At 29.7% G+C, this 15,119-nt stretch overlaps 1 protein-coding gene across 1 annotated transcript in view; it reads left to right on the top strand.

Moving 5' to 3' along the window:
- Positions 1-4,161, top strand: part of LOC119645168 (serine/threonine-protein kinase NLK) — a 199,496-nt gene extending 195,335 nt beyond the window's left edge. Inside the window, exon 7 of the mRNA XM_038045145.1 lies at positions 3,931-4,161. Within this exon, the coding sequence (XP_037901073.1) occupies positions 3,931-3,985 (55 nt within the window). The 3' untranslated portion in view covers positions 3,986-4,161. The remainder of the gene's footprint in view (positions 1-3,930) is intronic.
- The last annotated feature ends 10,958 nt before the right edge of the window (positions 4,162-15,119 follow it).

Below are 15,119 nucleotides of genomic sequence, written 5' to 3'. Positions count from 1 at the left end.
TTTTTTTTTAATTTTTTTTTTTTTTTTTTTTTTTTTTTTTTTGTTCTTGTTTTTATTCATTATACATAAGTCTTGGCCTTTAATTGAGAAAACATGTAATAAAATGTAAGTCAATACATTTGCAAAGTGAGTTCTCATAGCCTTCTTTACGTTTCAAACAATAAATGATGTGCCACCGACAGAGGCATTCATTTTCATAAAAAGCTTTAATTTCTATCCGTTTATATCCATTATAGCTATGAAAATTTAATAGATTCATAGTTATGCGTATATATATATATATGGATATATATGTAGACAGATATTATATTATATTATTGCATATAATTTTTAGTTGAAAACAAAATATCACAGGCCTATCAGATAGAGGTACATATATCCAAAAATATAGTTTTACATTAAAAACCAAGATGGAACTGTCCTCCAATTGCCCAATTGCTCAAATGCATTCTTAGATTAGGTCTGCCAAAAAAAATACTTTAGCAGTAATAATGCTTGAATGCTTGTGTCTATCTCTCTTCTAAAACGTTTACGAACTTCATGTATATACATATACTTTAAGAAATTTAAATCTCCAATTTTATTTTATATATAATACATTTACTTTCCTTACTCCTTACTTACTTTCGTGTAACTTTATAAACCGGGAAGAGAGAGAATTACATTTTTAAAACTTAATGGCACGAAAGGTAAAAAACATTTATTTTCAAAATCATATCAACTAACAAATGCTCTGAAAGTACAAGAAAGCACATTCCTAACCATTTACTACCATCTATCTGTATATTACAAAAGAAACTTAAATATAAAAAAATTTCTTCGTCAAGTTCACTTTAAAAATTCCTTGCATCCAAAGCAAGCGCACTTCATTCGCTTGCATGGCTCACGAGAGCAGATGATCAGATATATTTATATAATAAAGGACAGGCTGGTCCGTAATCAATGAACACACATTTATACTTTGCTTTAATAGCCTACAATGGCTAATTTGATGGAGATGTTAAGCTCAAAAAAATTAATTTCATTACAAATAAATAGAATGGAAGACATTGAACAATGCTACCTTTTTCTTTATTAACTATTCAGTGCCTTACTAGTCTGCTCGACTCACAATGACAGATAGAAAGAAAAAATTATCTCTCTCTTCCCCGTGATATGGGGGGGGGGACTAGCACAGCGGGTATAGTAATCTTCAGGCAGGCCTTAGCTAGTATTATAGTGCGTGCCTCGATGGGCGTTATGCTTGGTTTTTGTAAACGATTTACGTTACTTTTCTTATTTTGCGCTCGATTCTAGCAATGTGTACGTATTTGTTCTCGTCAACTTAACTTGATCAATATTGGATGTATTAACGCTGGTGGCGGTAGCGGCTCGATTAATGCTTATGATTTCTCCAATTAAGTAACTGAGAAATTGCTATTTTCTATCCAACATAAAAACCCGCCTAGCGGACTAGTAGTCTTCAAGTTGCTCCGACTTAATTCATATATATTTCTCTACGATCTGGTTTATTTTCTACACATCTTGCCAATTGCCGCAGCGCAAAGGACAAACGAGTAATGTGTACTTACGCGTTGAACTTTCATACTATCTTCGCTGTGCCGCTTTCTTAAAATGCCTGTAAATAGTACGTAGATAACGATCATACAAAAAGCTTTTATACAACGGCATATGAATTACATAGTAGACTGACTGTACGCTCAGAATGACTAAGTTACAATGTATGATACGCATGTATGTTTGCGCGAGCTGATTATTTTTATATGAGTGTGTATATAAAGTAGCACTCGATAAGTCTCCGGTCGGACGCGGAGCACTTCGCGCACTATTAACAGGCATATATGATTTCTGGATAGTAACCCAGATAGCAACGTTCAAGCGAGATATTAACTTGAAGGGCGTTATAGCGACTCTTGTCTTACTAATTTTAAACACGATTCTGAATGCTCTCGCCCCTCCGCCCCCCTCCCAAAATTTACCAGTCGCTTCAGAAAACATAAAAAAGTGCACAAAAACGGTTTGAAGTTGCTTGAAATAGCGGATGACACCCTATTGATATCAGAAGGGCAGCTACTATTTCACATGAACGAATTATCGAAAAGAAAGTTCTGTTCGAAGGGATTGTCGCGTTTGCCCGCTTTTGAGCGCCGCTTGGCGTTGTTTGGCGCTGTTTAGGCGAATAAAAAAACATTTTGACAATGAGTGAAAGATGGATTCATCACTACACTCCAGAGTCAAATTTGCGACAACAGTTGTCCAAAGCAACCAAAAAAAATAAAATAAACTAATAATGATCGGAATGTTATGAAATTTTGATGCGTTTCATTCGAAAGCCGAGTACCATCCAGATATTGTATGGGTATGTGAATAGTAATACGACATATGCACGAGACCGAAGATATTTTTTACATATGCTATGTTTCTCAATCAGACATACATGTCTGAGAAGAGTGTTTTGTAGGGAAGAAAGATGGTATATAAATTATATGTAGACTATGTTGCGATAGCTTATCCGTAAGCACCTCGCAACACCTCGTTACAACATTCACGTTTACGTGTTATGAGATCAATAATCTTTAGTACGCGAAATTCGTTTGAAAATTCTTTCCAGTTTTTCAACAATTTTCTTCTGATACGTTCTAAAATCTTGATAATTACTATGCTACTATGCTCGCTAACTATGATTTGTGAGAAATGTGAACTAATAATATGAAAAGAAATGTTGATTCAAAACAAATGAAAAAAGAAAAAAGTGGGATTGAGTGAGTGTTCGTTAGAATAAAAATGCCTAAAATTCATTTAGGACGTTTACGTTATTTTTACATTGGCTGACCCACAAGAATTACTTGCTGTATTTTGATGTTCCCCTGCATAAGCACCGTTGCGGGTGCTACTACGGGTTTCATTTTGCATTAAATTTTACCAGTGTTCCAGTGTACAGTCTTACCATATTCTCTTTCTTTACGTTACGTTATTTACTTGTTCGTTGGTTGTATCCCCCATAAAGTTAACTTACGATATACCTATAACGTTATACCCCAAAAAGTAATGGATGGGCATTTGTTTGGTATACCCCAGCATTATGCATAGGTCTGTCTACCTTATTTGTCGAGCTTTTAGGCGGTTGCAGATCGCAACAGTTGTATTTAATGAATTCCAAATCTATACAAGATATGCTTGAACGGATTCGACTTGCACAACTATAAAAACGATGAATAAAACTTTTTCGAATATGTGAAAATTTTCTGATTTCATTTGGTGAAGTAAAATTGTAATCAGCACCAATGGCAAATTACATTTACAAGTGACACCGATTAAACTCTTTAATGATTTAGAGAAAAAGCTAATGCAACGCTTTCGATTGTAAGCCCTTAGCTAACGTGATAAGTTGAATATTCATTTTCGAGACCTTCTCTCGCAATCAATTAATTCTTATAAGACATTCAAAAATTAGACGAACAACACAATATAAACAATCGATATTTTCTGATGGCACCCATCATTGAATCCATATATCTTCTAAGTCTCCGATGTACGGAATGCGATGATTATTCTTATTAATAGTCAAGTCATTGAATTAAAAAGCGACCCCATGACCACAAATGACCACAAAAGCAGCATAAGCAAATTAATCGATTCTAGTAATGCAATTAACGCCATTATCATTTGAATATATAATTCAATTATTATATATAAATTTGATCCCAATGCAAATATATTTTCATTATATAAATTTAAAATTAAAAGTAAAAAAAAAAAAAAAAAAATGTTGTTTGTACTTTTTTTTTTTTTTTAAATCTCTTATAGTAAAATTTAGTTAAAAAAAATAAATAAAAAAAAAGCAAAAAAAAAAAAAAAAAAAAAGAAAAAAAAAAATTAACGATAAAAGCAAAAATTTTTTTCTTTTATTTTATTCCTTTCTTGTTATAGTTCAACGGTAGCGCATCCTTCCGAATTGCCGCCATCGCCACATCAATGGGAATGACGGCAAAATGAGGCCATAGCCGCCTAAAAATAGATTTCTCACAACAAGAGAAAACAAACTTTACCTATACTGCACTAAATAGATCAACCAACACCACCTACATTAAAACAAATCAACAAACATTATATATATATATACATATATATATACATGTATATGTGTATATATATATGTACACATATATACAAAACATAAATAAATTTATTAATAATAATAATAATAATAATAAAGAGAGAAATATTATAAGACTACAGCAGCGAGACATGATAATCACAATAATTAATTCGCTATACGGTACATATGATTATGTACAGCATTATTATCGCCAACGTTATCATTATCGTTACCATCACCTTCATTGTCATTATTGTCATCATCATCATCATCATTATCACCATTATCATCATTATCATCATCATTATCATCACTATCATCATAGGACAAAAGATAAGTAAGAAAGAGAGACCGAGAAACCAAACGAGAGAGAGAGAAAGAGAAAAAGAAAGTTAAGGAAAATTAACGGCATTCTTAATGCAATATTAACGAAACGAAAAAAATATATATAATTAGAACGGAGAAAATGTAAAGAAAAAAAGTGCAAAAGATTTCTAATTAGTTGCTTTACTCAATCATAATCGGGATATCAACTTAAGATAAAGCACAAATATGAAAAGCTGCAAACAGTTATTTACTGCAATTATCACTTTTATACTAAACGAGTGAGTAGAACAAAAGGAGAAAGAGGGAAAGCGTAAGCGTAAGCGTAAGCGTAAGCGAAAGCGAAAGCGAATAATCATTCCACTACCACCACCACCACCGATACTATAATTAAAAAGTTTAAATGCTATGTATATTAATACAAACAAACAAATACACATTTATGCGTACATACGTACACACATACATACATACATAAATACAAACATAAATACAAATACATAAAAAGATATACGCGCGTGCACACACACACACACACACACAATTATCTTAAAATCATTTACAAAAGTACTACTAGTCGGAAGGAATCGAGAAAGCATAACAAATTAATATCACAAAATGAAAGAAAGTGGACGTGAATAGCAATTATTTGAAAATGAATTAGAATTAATATGCAAAACAACACAAAAAAAAATAAAATAATAAAAATAAATAAATAAAAATAAAACACACAAAAAGAAGACAAAACAACAAATGTGGATAAGAAAATATTAATTTTATGACTACATCTACTATAACACATCTCTTACAAAAGTGCAAAGAGATTGTCTTCTGGACAATGTTCTGTTGGCTCGAAAAATGAAGAAATTAAATAAATTTCTTGCCTAACATATGTAAAAAATCAAGACCAGGTCAGAAATGATTCGAAATTATAATAAAAAAAATGAAAAAAAAAAAAATAAATAATAATAATAATAATAAAAAATATAAATTATTAACATAACGTCGGACATGATAAAGCAAACTGAATAAAAAAAATCATATAAATATTTCTTTATGAAAACATTTAAAAAAATATATAAGAAGATAAAAAAAAAAAAAGAAAAAAGCAAGAAAAAGAAAAAAATTATTGAAAATTGTCTGTCTATTAAAGAAAAAATTAGTAATAAAAAACAAAAACAAGATAAATTTATGCAAAAATAAAAACTTTTTTGCTACGTTAACCGAACTTAAAGTCTAAACTATTTCCAACTGTAAATGAAAATCAATTTCTTTGTTTCGTTTCGTTTCGTTTCGTTTTTTTTTTTCTTTTCTTTTCTTTTAAGTAACAAAGAAATTTAACTTGAAGTTTTGCGAAGCGAGATGGAAGTGTGTTTCGAAATGAAAAATGAAAAACACATTTGAAAATGAAATTTTATTTATTAATCAACTTTAAGATTTGGGCAAATTAAGAGCGTTTAATAAATTCATATGCAAGTTCCATAAGTGTTTAATGTCCCAAGAATATTTATCACTGTTAGATTTACTCCCGACTTGGCCATATTCTGGCTAGAGTCTTTCCGTCTATCCGTCCGCTTATTACTATAGCGCTTGCAATCGTAATAATCGAGAGATGTAATTGAAACGAAACCAATATGTATGTCTGGTTCAATATCCGTTATCAAGTTTCATATCAAAATCAAAAAAAAAAAAAAAAAAAAAAAATTTTTTAAATTAAAAAATTAGATGCAACTTTCTCTTCCGTGCTTTATAAGGAAATTAATAAAGAATCGAATTCATTAGCCCTCATGGATATCTTGAGAAGTTGGATTGATTTACTTGAGAGTTTTATGCAATTATTCTTATGCCGAAATCGTTGCGCTATTGAACATCTAATGTTAACGAAATAATCGAATTGTTTTCAATCAACTCACCGCACGACGGTCCGCATCTTTTATAGTTCAACTGATATTTATCCCGGTGAGGAGAGATAATAATGTCAATTAATTACAATTTTCCATCATTCAAAGTAATGCGTATCTAAAATTCGCCTCAGGACGAATTCAAATTTCCTTCTTTCTCTTCGTTTCTTTTATTTACAATTGGAAAAAGTGATGTGCTTGAAAGATGTGAACTTCTTTCTATTTTCTATATTTTATTTTTTTTTTTTTTTTTTTGTTTTCGTATTAACAATTTTCATTTCAATGTTTTATCTGAATGTTCGAATTTTCTGTTTCCTCTTTTAGCTAAAATATAGAAATATAAACATAAAAGGAAAAAAAAAAAAAAAAAATGATTTCTCGGTATACTCTACCACTTGAAAAATTTTAAATACAAATTAAAAAAAAATAAAGAATTAAATAAATAATCATTTAATTATTGTTTGCCAAATTTACCTCAAATATAAAACAAATTATAAACACAATTACATGTAATTAAACAGACACACACATATATATATATATATATATATATAAACATATATAAGTCTATATATAAAATTTTTTTTTTTTTTTCAATATTCTGTATAAAACATATATAATAATGTATTTATATACATGCATGCATGCATACAATATATATGAATGTATATATGTATGTCTGAGTGTATGTATATGCATATATATTTATTAGAATTAAGCATACTTTGTGTCTGATGATGCTAACGATTATTATATTAATTTTATGTAAAAATAAATTTACAAAAAAAATAAAAAAATTAAACCTAAAGAAAAACAAATCATATGAAATTAACAAACAAATAATTACTATATATAAAAAAATGTAATTAGTTGAGAAAAATATAATTATTATATAGAAAATTTTATAAATACTTCTAAGTACATGCATACATACATACATACATTCATACATACATACATACACAATACATTAGCGTAGATTAATAAGCCCTTCACTTCACATTCTTCCTTCTCCATCTTGCATTGTATTCACCATTGAAGGATGTGAACGTTCCCACGTATTACCCCTTATCCATAATAAAATTAATGTCCAGATTCCATGTCACTTTGGCGAAATCATCTGTCCGTCCATTGTTTATGGTTGAGATAACACAATATTGAATATAAAATGAAAATCAGAGAACAAAATTTGAAAAATGACTCGAGTCAAGCACACACAAACAAACGAAAAAATGAAGAAAATAAATGAAACAATTCACTTCTCAACTACAGTCACCGTCAGCGTTAATATTATACCTTATTTTAGATATTATTCTCAGACTTTACGCAAACGCTTATATGAGACATTTAATGACACAGCATCAAAAATGATCCTAATCGGCCTATTGCCGATATATATCGTATCTAAGAATTATCTCAAGATATATAATTTATATAAATTTTTATATATCCGCGCTTACCGTCATCCGTTAGCTTTTTTGTATTGTTGTTTGCAAACGACAAACATATAGAGCAACAACTGCTTGCTAAGTTTTATTTATTTATTTAATTTTTTTTTTTTTTTTCGCAAAATATTGTTTTGAAAATTCGCCCTTTTTTTGTGTATTTTTTCAAATGTGAGATGAGAGAAAGATGTAATTTAATTCTATGTATGGATTTTTGTATAATCTGTGTGAATTATGAATTTTGTTTTTTGTCTTATTTTTTATTAACAAACATTATTTTGAAATGCTTATGCTGGATAGGAAGGAAATACTAAATGTAAACAAAAAGTATTCTTTTATTTTTAAAATTTTTAAAATTTTAGTAACTCTTACTTAACAAAACTTAACAAAAAACTTATTATAATGCTAATGCTTTTATCTGCTTTTAAATCTCTTATATAGAATTGTTCGTAGCCTATGATATTTAAGTTATAAGCATAAAACCTGACAATCATAATCACTCAAATTCGTATGTGTTTCAGTGTTTTTTGGTTTCCTAGAGTAAAACACAAAAGAAAAACAAAGAAAATTAAAATCTTATAAAGCAAAAAATGTGTAATTTTTATAAATACATCTCATAGTTTACTTTACTTTAAGACTAATAACTAACAATTTTTTTTTTTTTGTTTTTTTTTTTTTTTATTTTCATTTTATAAGACATACAAATGTACATCAAAATCTTGATAAAGCATACAAGTTCTTAATCGACTTAATTAAACACACACCCATCTGTTTTTCGCTTACTTCAACTTGAAATAGATTTGCGCATGAAATTTAAAAATAAGTCTAACCAGCTCATAAACACTTTCTGATTAGCTAAAAACTCGAAGTAAGTATATATTGCGGTCACATTTTGATTGGGTTATGCAAATTGTGTTTATCAAGGACAAATTATTTACTTACTTTTACTCTTACGTAAATTCAAAATGTGACCAAAATCTAACCAAAGCAAATAGAAATCGTTGTTGTGCGTTATAGAAATATGCCAACTATGAAATAACGTATGCGTAACGCAATTCCTCATCTATCCAGCTTCGCCATAAAATGTCAACAATTATTGTACATTCTTCCCGGCATAAAATTCTTATTTTGCATAATAGCTTTTTTATGGGATGACACCCGACGAACCCATAAGCCGACATTACGCCAATTTAGTAGACTTATATAAAAATTTCACAATCACTATATTCCTCTTATAAAATACCCAAAAACTACATTTTAACTTTTATCTTTAAATTTAGTTTTTATAAGAATTCGAAAAATAGATCTATGTGATCGAAAATTGATACAATGAATTTAGAAGTAAAATCGTTAATTTGAATCAGTTTTCATCATAAAACAAGTAAAAACACCATTAAGTACCTTACATCACCCTACAGTTTTTCAATAAGACATTTTACATGGGAAGTCGATCCGAATCATTTCCAATAGCTTTCGTCCTTGGGCCGAAATACATTCGTTAAAATATCTCAAAAATTGCAGGTTGTAGATAAAGAGAAAAAAATAAAAAAATAGACTGACGGACGGACAGACAAATAAGCTTAAAGCGATTCAGAATATAATTCAGAATTAATCTGTACATTATATCCAGTCTATCGGGCCGTTGCATACATCCGCACCACAATTGGTGTAGGGTACACAATCCAAAAAATGAAACATTGTTTTTAAATGCAAGCTTGTATTCTTTCGAAAAATATTAATATGGAAGGAGTTAAAAGAATGATTTACTTTGATATAGTAACCAAAATACTATTTCAAATATCTTTCGTCATTAAAAAATTAGGATCGTTACAAGCGATTCCAATCGAATCGTTTTCAATTGCATTCACTCTTGGTCAAAAAGTGTCAGAAATCTTATCGAAGTATTACAAAAATTTGCATTTAACTAAACGGTATGGACGGACAGATATGCTTAAAGCGACTCCGAAAATCATTCTGAATCTATTATTGCAACTCCTTCTGAAGTTCGCATAAATTTAATATCGCGTTCAGAAAAAGTCTGAGAATCTTCTCCGAATGTAATCACCTTTCAATTATGAAACTTTCCGAAATTGCATTGAGCCTAGAAATGCTTTCAGTTGTACAGTATTCATCGCTTTAAAACGCCCTTAAACCTATAATTGTTTAAAACAGGTTTTGATTTTTTTTTTTTTTTTTTAGGAGAAACATTTCCATGTTGACAAATACAGTATTCGATGCAAATTTTCAAATTTTGTCATTTCTTTGTTCTTCGTCCTCTCCTTTATATATACATATATATATCGATAAATTTCAGTACAGGAATGGGCTTAGTTTTGCTCCTTTAAGAAATATCAACATGCAACTTGATATACGCATGAGTAAGCGCATTAGCGCCGCGGGTTCAAGTCTCAAATGCGGCAAAATTCTCAATAAAGGCGAGCATATGATCTAAGTTATCCGGGGTTCAAAAACCCCATAAAGTATATAAGTTCTTGGCCAATTGCAACTATTGAATGCACCTACATTTGTCCGCCTGTCCATCTGTCCACTTTTGCGCAACTTTATAGCATGTGTGGCGAACATTCTCCCCTACAATTAGCGAAAATAAAGATATCGCCGACAAATTTGCCAAACAATTTGGAATGAATCTAAACTTTTCAAAGGACATGCCTACAACGCCCACATGCCTCTACAACCAAAACTTTCATTTTGAAAATAGAAGCAATCAATTGCGCCCACTCCATATTATAGAGCATGAGAATTTTTGTCCTTTTACTTCTTTTGTATTTTTTTTTTTTAGGGTAAACGATGATAGGTATAAAAGATTCGGACCCCGACCGAATTTAATTTTCTTACTTGTTTTTGCTGCACAAGTCGTTGAGAAATAAATTATGTAAAAAAACTTGTGTGAAATTGATTTTTGGCATATATAGGGGAAAAAGGGCAATTAATGGAAATAGAATGATATGAGGAAGAAATTTAATTTCTTTTCTTTTCATTTGCTGCAAAATCCGAACTGTCAAAAAAAAAGTATTTTCTCTATCAAATTGTTTTTTACATTGACTAACTTTCATCATCAGGACTTACCTTAAAAAAAAAAAAAAAAGGAAGGAAACTCATCGTAGGCTATCTAATTTAAGTTTCTCCTCGCAATTACTTCTTTCACAAAGTTCGGCATTTTTTGAATACCGAATACATTAAGTTCTATATAGGTTCCGTATCACATAAGGAAAAATTGGCGAAAAAAATTTTGTTCTTTTTTTGTGGCTAAAACAAAAATGTATAAATATTTTATCAAGAATCAATGCAATCAATGAACTGACGAGTAGCTATTCGGGAACTAGGCCGCAATTAATGCTTTTATTTTATCTCACTCAACACTTGCTTGCCTTCCAGAACGTTTCCATTGCAAATCGAAACGAAATTTTGAGATTAGCGTTCTATTCATTCGTCGCCTCCCATATGCGTTCAATAATTTCATTCTTTGCTTGAACATCATTTTTACCTTCTTCTCGCGAACAATATTCGACCGGGTACCATAAGAAAACTTTTGAGCAGAAGCAAAAAAAAATATTTCACATCCAAGAATTACGAAATCATCTATCAAATACATGAAGACAGTGCGTTGTAAATGTGAGAAAATGCAATTAAGTCCACTTTTGGGAAAAAAAAAAAAAAAACGAAATGACTTTCCGAACAACCTTACACAAACAGTTACGTTCGATACACATATTATAAAGGACAAAATAAGGGCGAAAAGACAGAATGATCTGATTGTAGTATAGAGTGTACAATGCACATATTTATTTAGGAAATTTTCAAAATAATTCCTACTTTGTAATGAAAAATGTTTTCAAATGTATTTGAATTTTTCGAAGCCATGTCATCTGCTGAATTATCCCATTACTCATCATCATATCGTATATGAAATATTTCTTCTTTCCTCAATCATTTTTCAAATTAAGCGCATTTTGTTACTGCCTGATTGACTTGGTTAATTTTTTTTGATTTATGTTTATGAAATTTAATGAAAAGTGCTTTTGATTATGTTTTATTAATAATACAGTTGTACATAATAAATTTCAAGTGTAATTAATATTAAGCTAAGGAAGGGTTCAAATAACGAAATTCATTTGTGTTTATATGAAAGTTTGTAGATTTCAATATTCATAGAAGGATTTTGCGCCGCCACACCACATATGACATATGACATGTAGATGGATAAGGTATTTTTAAATGGCAGAAAACACGTTTCATTGTGTTTCGATTCTATTGAAAAGTGGAAAACATAATTGGAATAAAATTGCTCTTACATGTATTGATTGGATGTTAAGCATAACAAACATGACTATCGTTTTTGTCTTTGCTCTTAATTCGCTTTTTCTTTTTCCTTATTCCCTTTTCTTTCTTCCCTTTTTTTGATAAGCTGTAACGTTAATCCCAAAACGTTTTTTTAATTTAATTCTCATACCTTTTTCCATATCGTAATACATTCCATAATTCGTCTCTTAAATTCTCTTTCGGTTGATCGTCTATCTATCCGAGTGTCCATTTACGTATTTGCCTATTGTCAACTTTTACACTTAAGCCTCAAAAATGAAAAATAACAAAGTGAAACTTGAATCGATCATATACAGCCTTAGAGTCAATTCGAAAATTCAAGCGATTCACGTTTAATCTTGATTTGTTTTTTTTTTTTTATTTTTTTTAGACTTTCTAAACTTGAAAAACTGAACCTATAAAATGTATGCAAAAATCGATAACTTTAAATCCTTCTTAATTTTTATGCAAACAATTATTGAAAATCTTTTAAAACGTCTATCGTCTTATTAATAGGTAAAAAAATGTAAAAAAGATATTTAAAAATTGAAAATATATATATACATATAAAAAAAAAAGATATACCAAATCAATATTTGAAAGGATCGCTATCCAAAACGATACCGAGCAAGTCCAAGTCATTACGCATAAAATTATTTGTCAATTACTTTCAAAACGGGTCAGTAATCGACTTACATCTCAAGCTTGATCTTTGCTTTCTTGCATTATTGTTTTCATTTTTTTACCTTGCAACGTTTCTAACAATTAATAGAAATTCATCATCTACTATATCCGTCTGTGAAGTGTAAAAGGCAAAGCGAAAACAAGATTAGCGTAAAGAATATCATTAAACATTAAAAGTTTGCCTATCCATCTATGCAACGTATGTTTGGCTGGCTCGAGGTTTTCATATTTCTCGTCGCTTTTACAATCATTTAAGTGAAAATCGAATGCATGTCTGCTATTGAAAATATTCAATACCCAAAAAGTTAATCTTCTTCTCGCCTCCATTTTATATTGAAAACGAGTCTCGGCCTGCAATTCTCCACGCTACATATATGAATATGAAGATGCATTTTTAATAAATTCAGAAATTGAAAGAAAATTTATCTATAGAAGATGTAGAGTAAAGCTAGCTTTGAATTCAGAGAGCTAAAAAGTTGGATGTATCTGCAATAACTTAATCTATATCTAAATAAGTTTCTTACATAACATCATCCGGATTCGGTATAAAAAGATTTGATCTTACATTCCACACTCATAGTCACACATATACACGCACACACGCACACATATATATATATATATATATATGATTAGAAGATAATCAATGGACGGACTTTCATCGCGATATTGCTATTCTAAATAAATTTTTTATTATTTTTGTTACGCGTTGGTTTTCTTCTTTCAGTGGTGTTCATTAATTAATTACAGCTCGCGTAAGTGGGTTAAGTTAAATAATTATTTACTTAACGCCATCTCAATCCATTCAAATGTAAATGCTTAAGTATATGATTAAGTTTCGGTTTTTATAAATCCATTATTTCAATATACTCTTTTTCAAATCGCTCTATATATATATATATATATATATATATATCAAAACTTAATATACTTAGTGTTATAAAGATTATAAATATATATATATATATATTAATTACAAATAATAAGAAATAACATTAAAGCAGCTAAGAGTTTACTTTTAATTTTAAAGATTTTCTTAAAAAAAAAAAAAACGACAAAAAAACAATTTAAAATTTTTTTTATACAATCAACACAAAATAGACTGATTTCATATACTTGTCGAGTTTTTTCTTTATTTTTATTTATTTATTTTTTTTTTTTTTTTGCAAATTCAAAGTAAATTTTTTTCTTCAATTTTTTTGGGGTAAATTTACTTTATCAAAATATATATATCTTTCATTAAAAAAAAAAACAAAAAATATTTGGTTAAATCAAATCTGATTTTGGATGGATATGTGAACCTTTGCAAATCAAAGACGAGCGGTGAGTTAGTCCTTATCTGCTATTCTTCGGTCATTTTTTTTTTTTTTTTTTTTTGTTTTTCCTTACTAAAAATTCTGGTAAGGAACTTCGAACGATCGGGAAATTTCGAAATCCAAAAATTACTTTTGAATCGTAAATAATCGTAAATAATTTACCAGTTTTCCATACCTAGCCTTGAAATGTTGAATGCAAAAGCCATTCTTTACATATGTATATATAATACCTTCGAGATACTAAATTCAACTTAAAATTCGAATCAAAATGTACGTAAATTGCTTCGATTTTTCTTTAAGATGATGTGCCAAATGAAGAAACTTGAACGCTAAGCATTTCTTCTTCTTAATCTTCGGCTATCAGAGACATTGTAATCTATTATAGTAGGCCTTAATGGTTTCGAGTTTACACACGGCGTCATAAATAAATAAATATCATCTTCGAAATGAACCGCGAATAACGTTATATTAATTTTATAGTTTGCAATAAAACTCAAAAGATCTTAAGATTTGATGATTAAATTTGCTGACAAAAGACGATAAAATATTTATGGATTTTATCGATTGAACCGTCTCTCAAATATTCAGCACTTAAGCGGAAGAGCACATATTGAATGTGAATGAAAAGCGATTGTCATTTCATTTAAAAACTGATAAGAAATATTTACAGCACCCTTTGCACGCATTATGATAAGGACCTCTTGTTTGCTTACTACCCAGATCGACTTTTGATATTTTCTGCGCCAAAATTCAAATATCTTCTTTATTAAGCGGCATAAGCGAAATGCTTGAGTAATGCAAGCGAAAGGCTTATGGCTGAATGGCCCCCCCATTGCCATGGTCACTGCGAATAGTAGAATTAAATTTGCCAGGTCTCTCATGTCATCGGTCCACCCACAGATATCATTGTCATATTCACAGTTTCATTTTCGGTAAACTTTCCATTTGGAATCCCTTCTCTATCTCTCTCTTTCCCTCTCTGTCTCTATCTCCCACACACACTCACTCTCTCTCTTTGTTCCTTCCTGTC

This window comes from Glossina fuscipes, unplaced genomic scaffold (genome assembly GCF_014805625.2).
Source record: "Glossina fuscipes isolate IAEA_lab_2018 unplaced genomic scaffold, Yale_Gfus_2 1, whole genome shotgun sequence".
NCBI classification, from domain to species: domain Eukaryota; kingdom Metazoa; phylum Arthropoda; class Insecta; order Diptera; family Glossinidae; genus Glossina; species Glossina fuscipes.
Note: the sequence above shows the minus strand (reverse complement) of the source record. Positions and strands in the feature narration are given on the sequence as shown.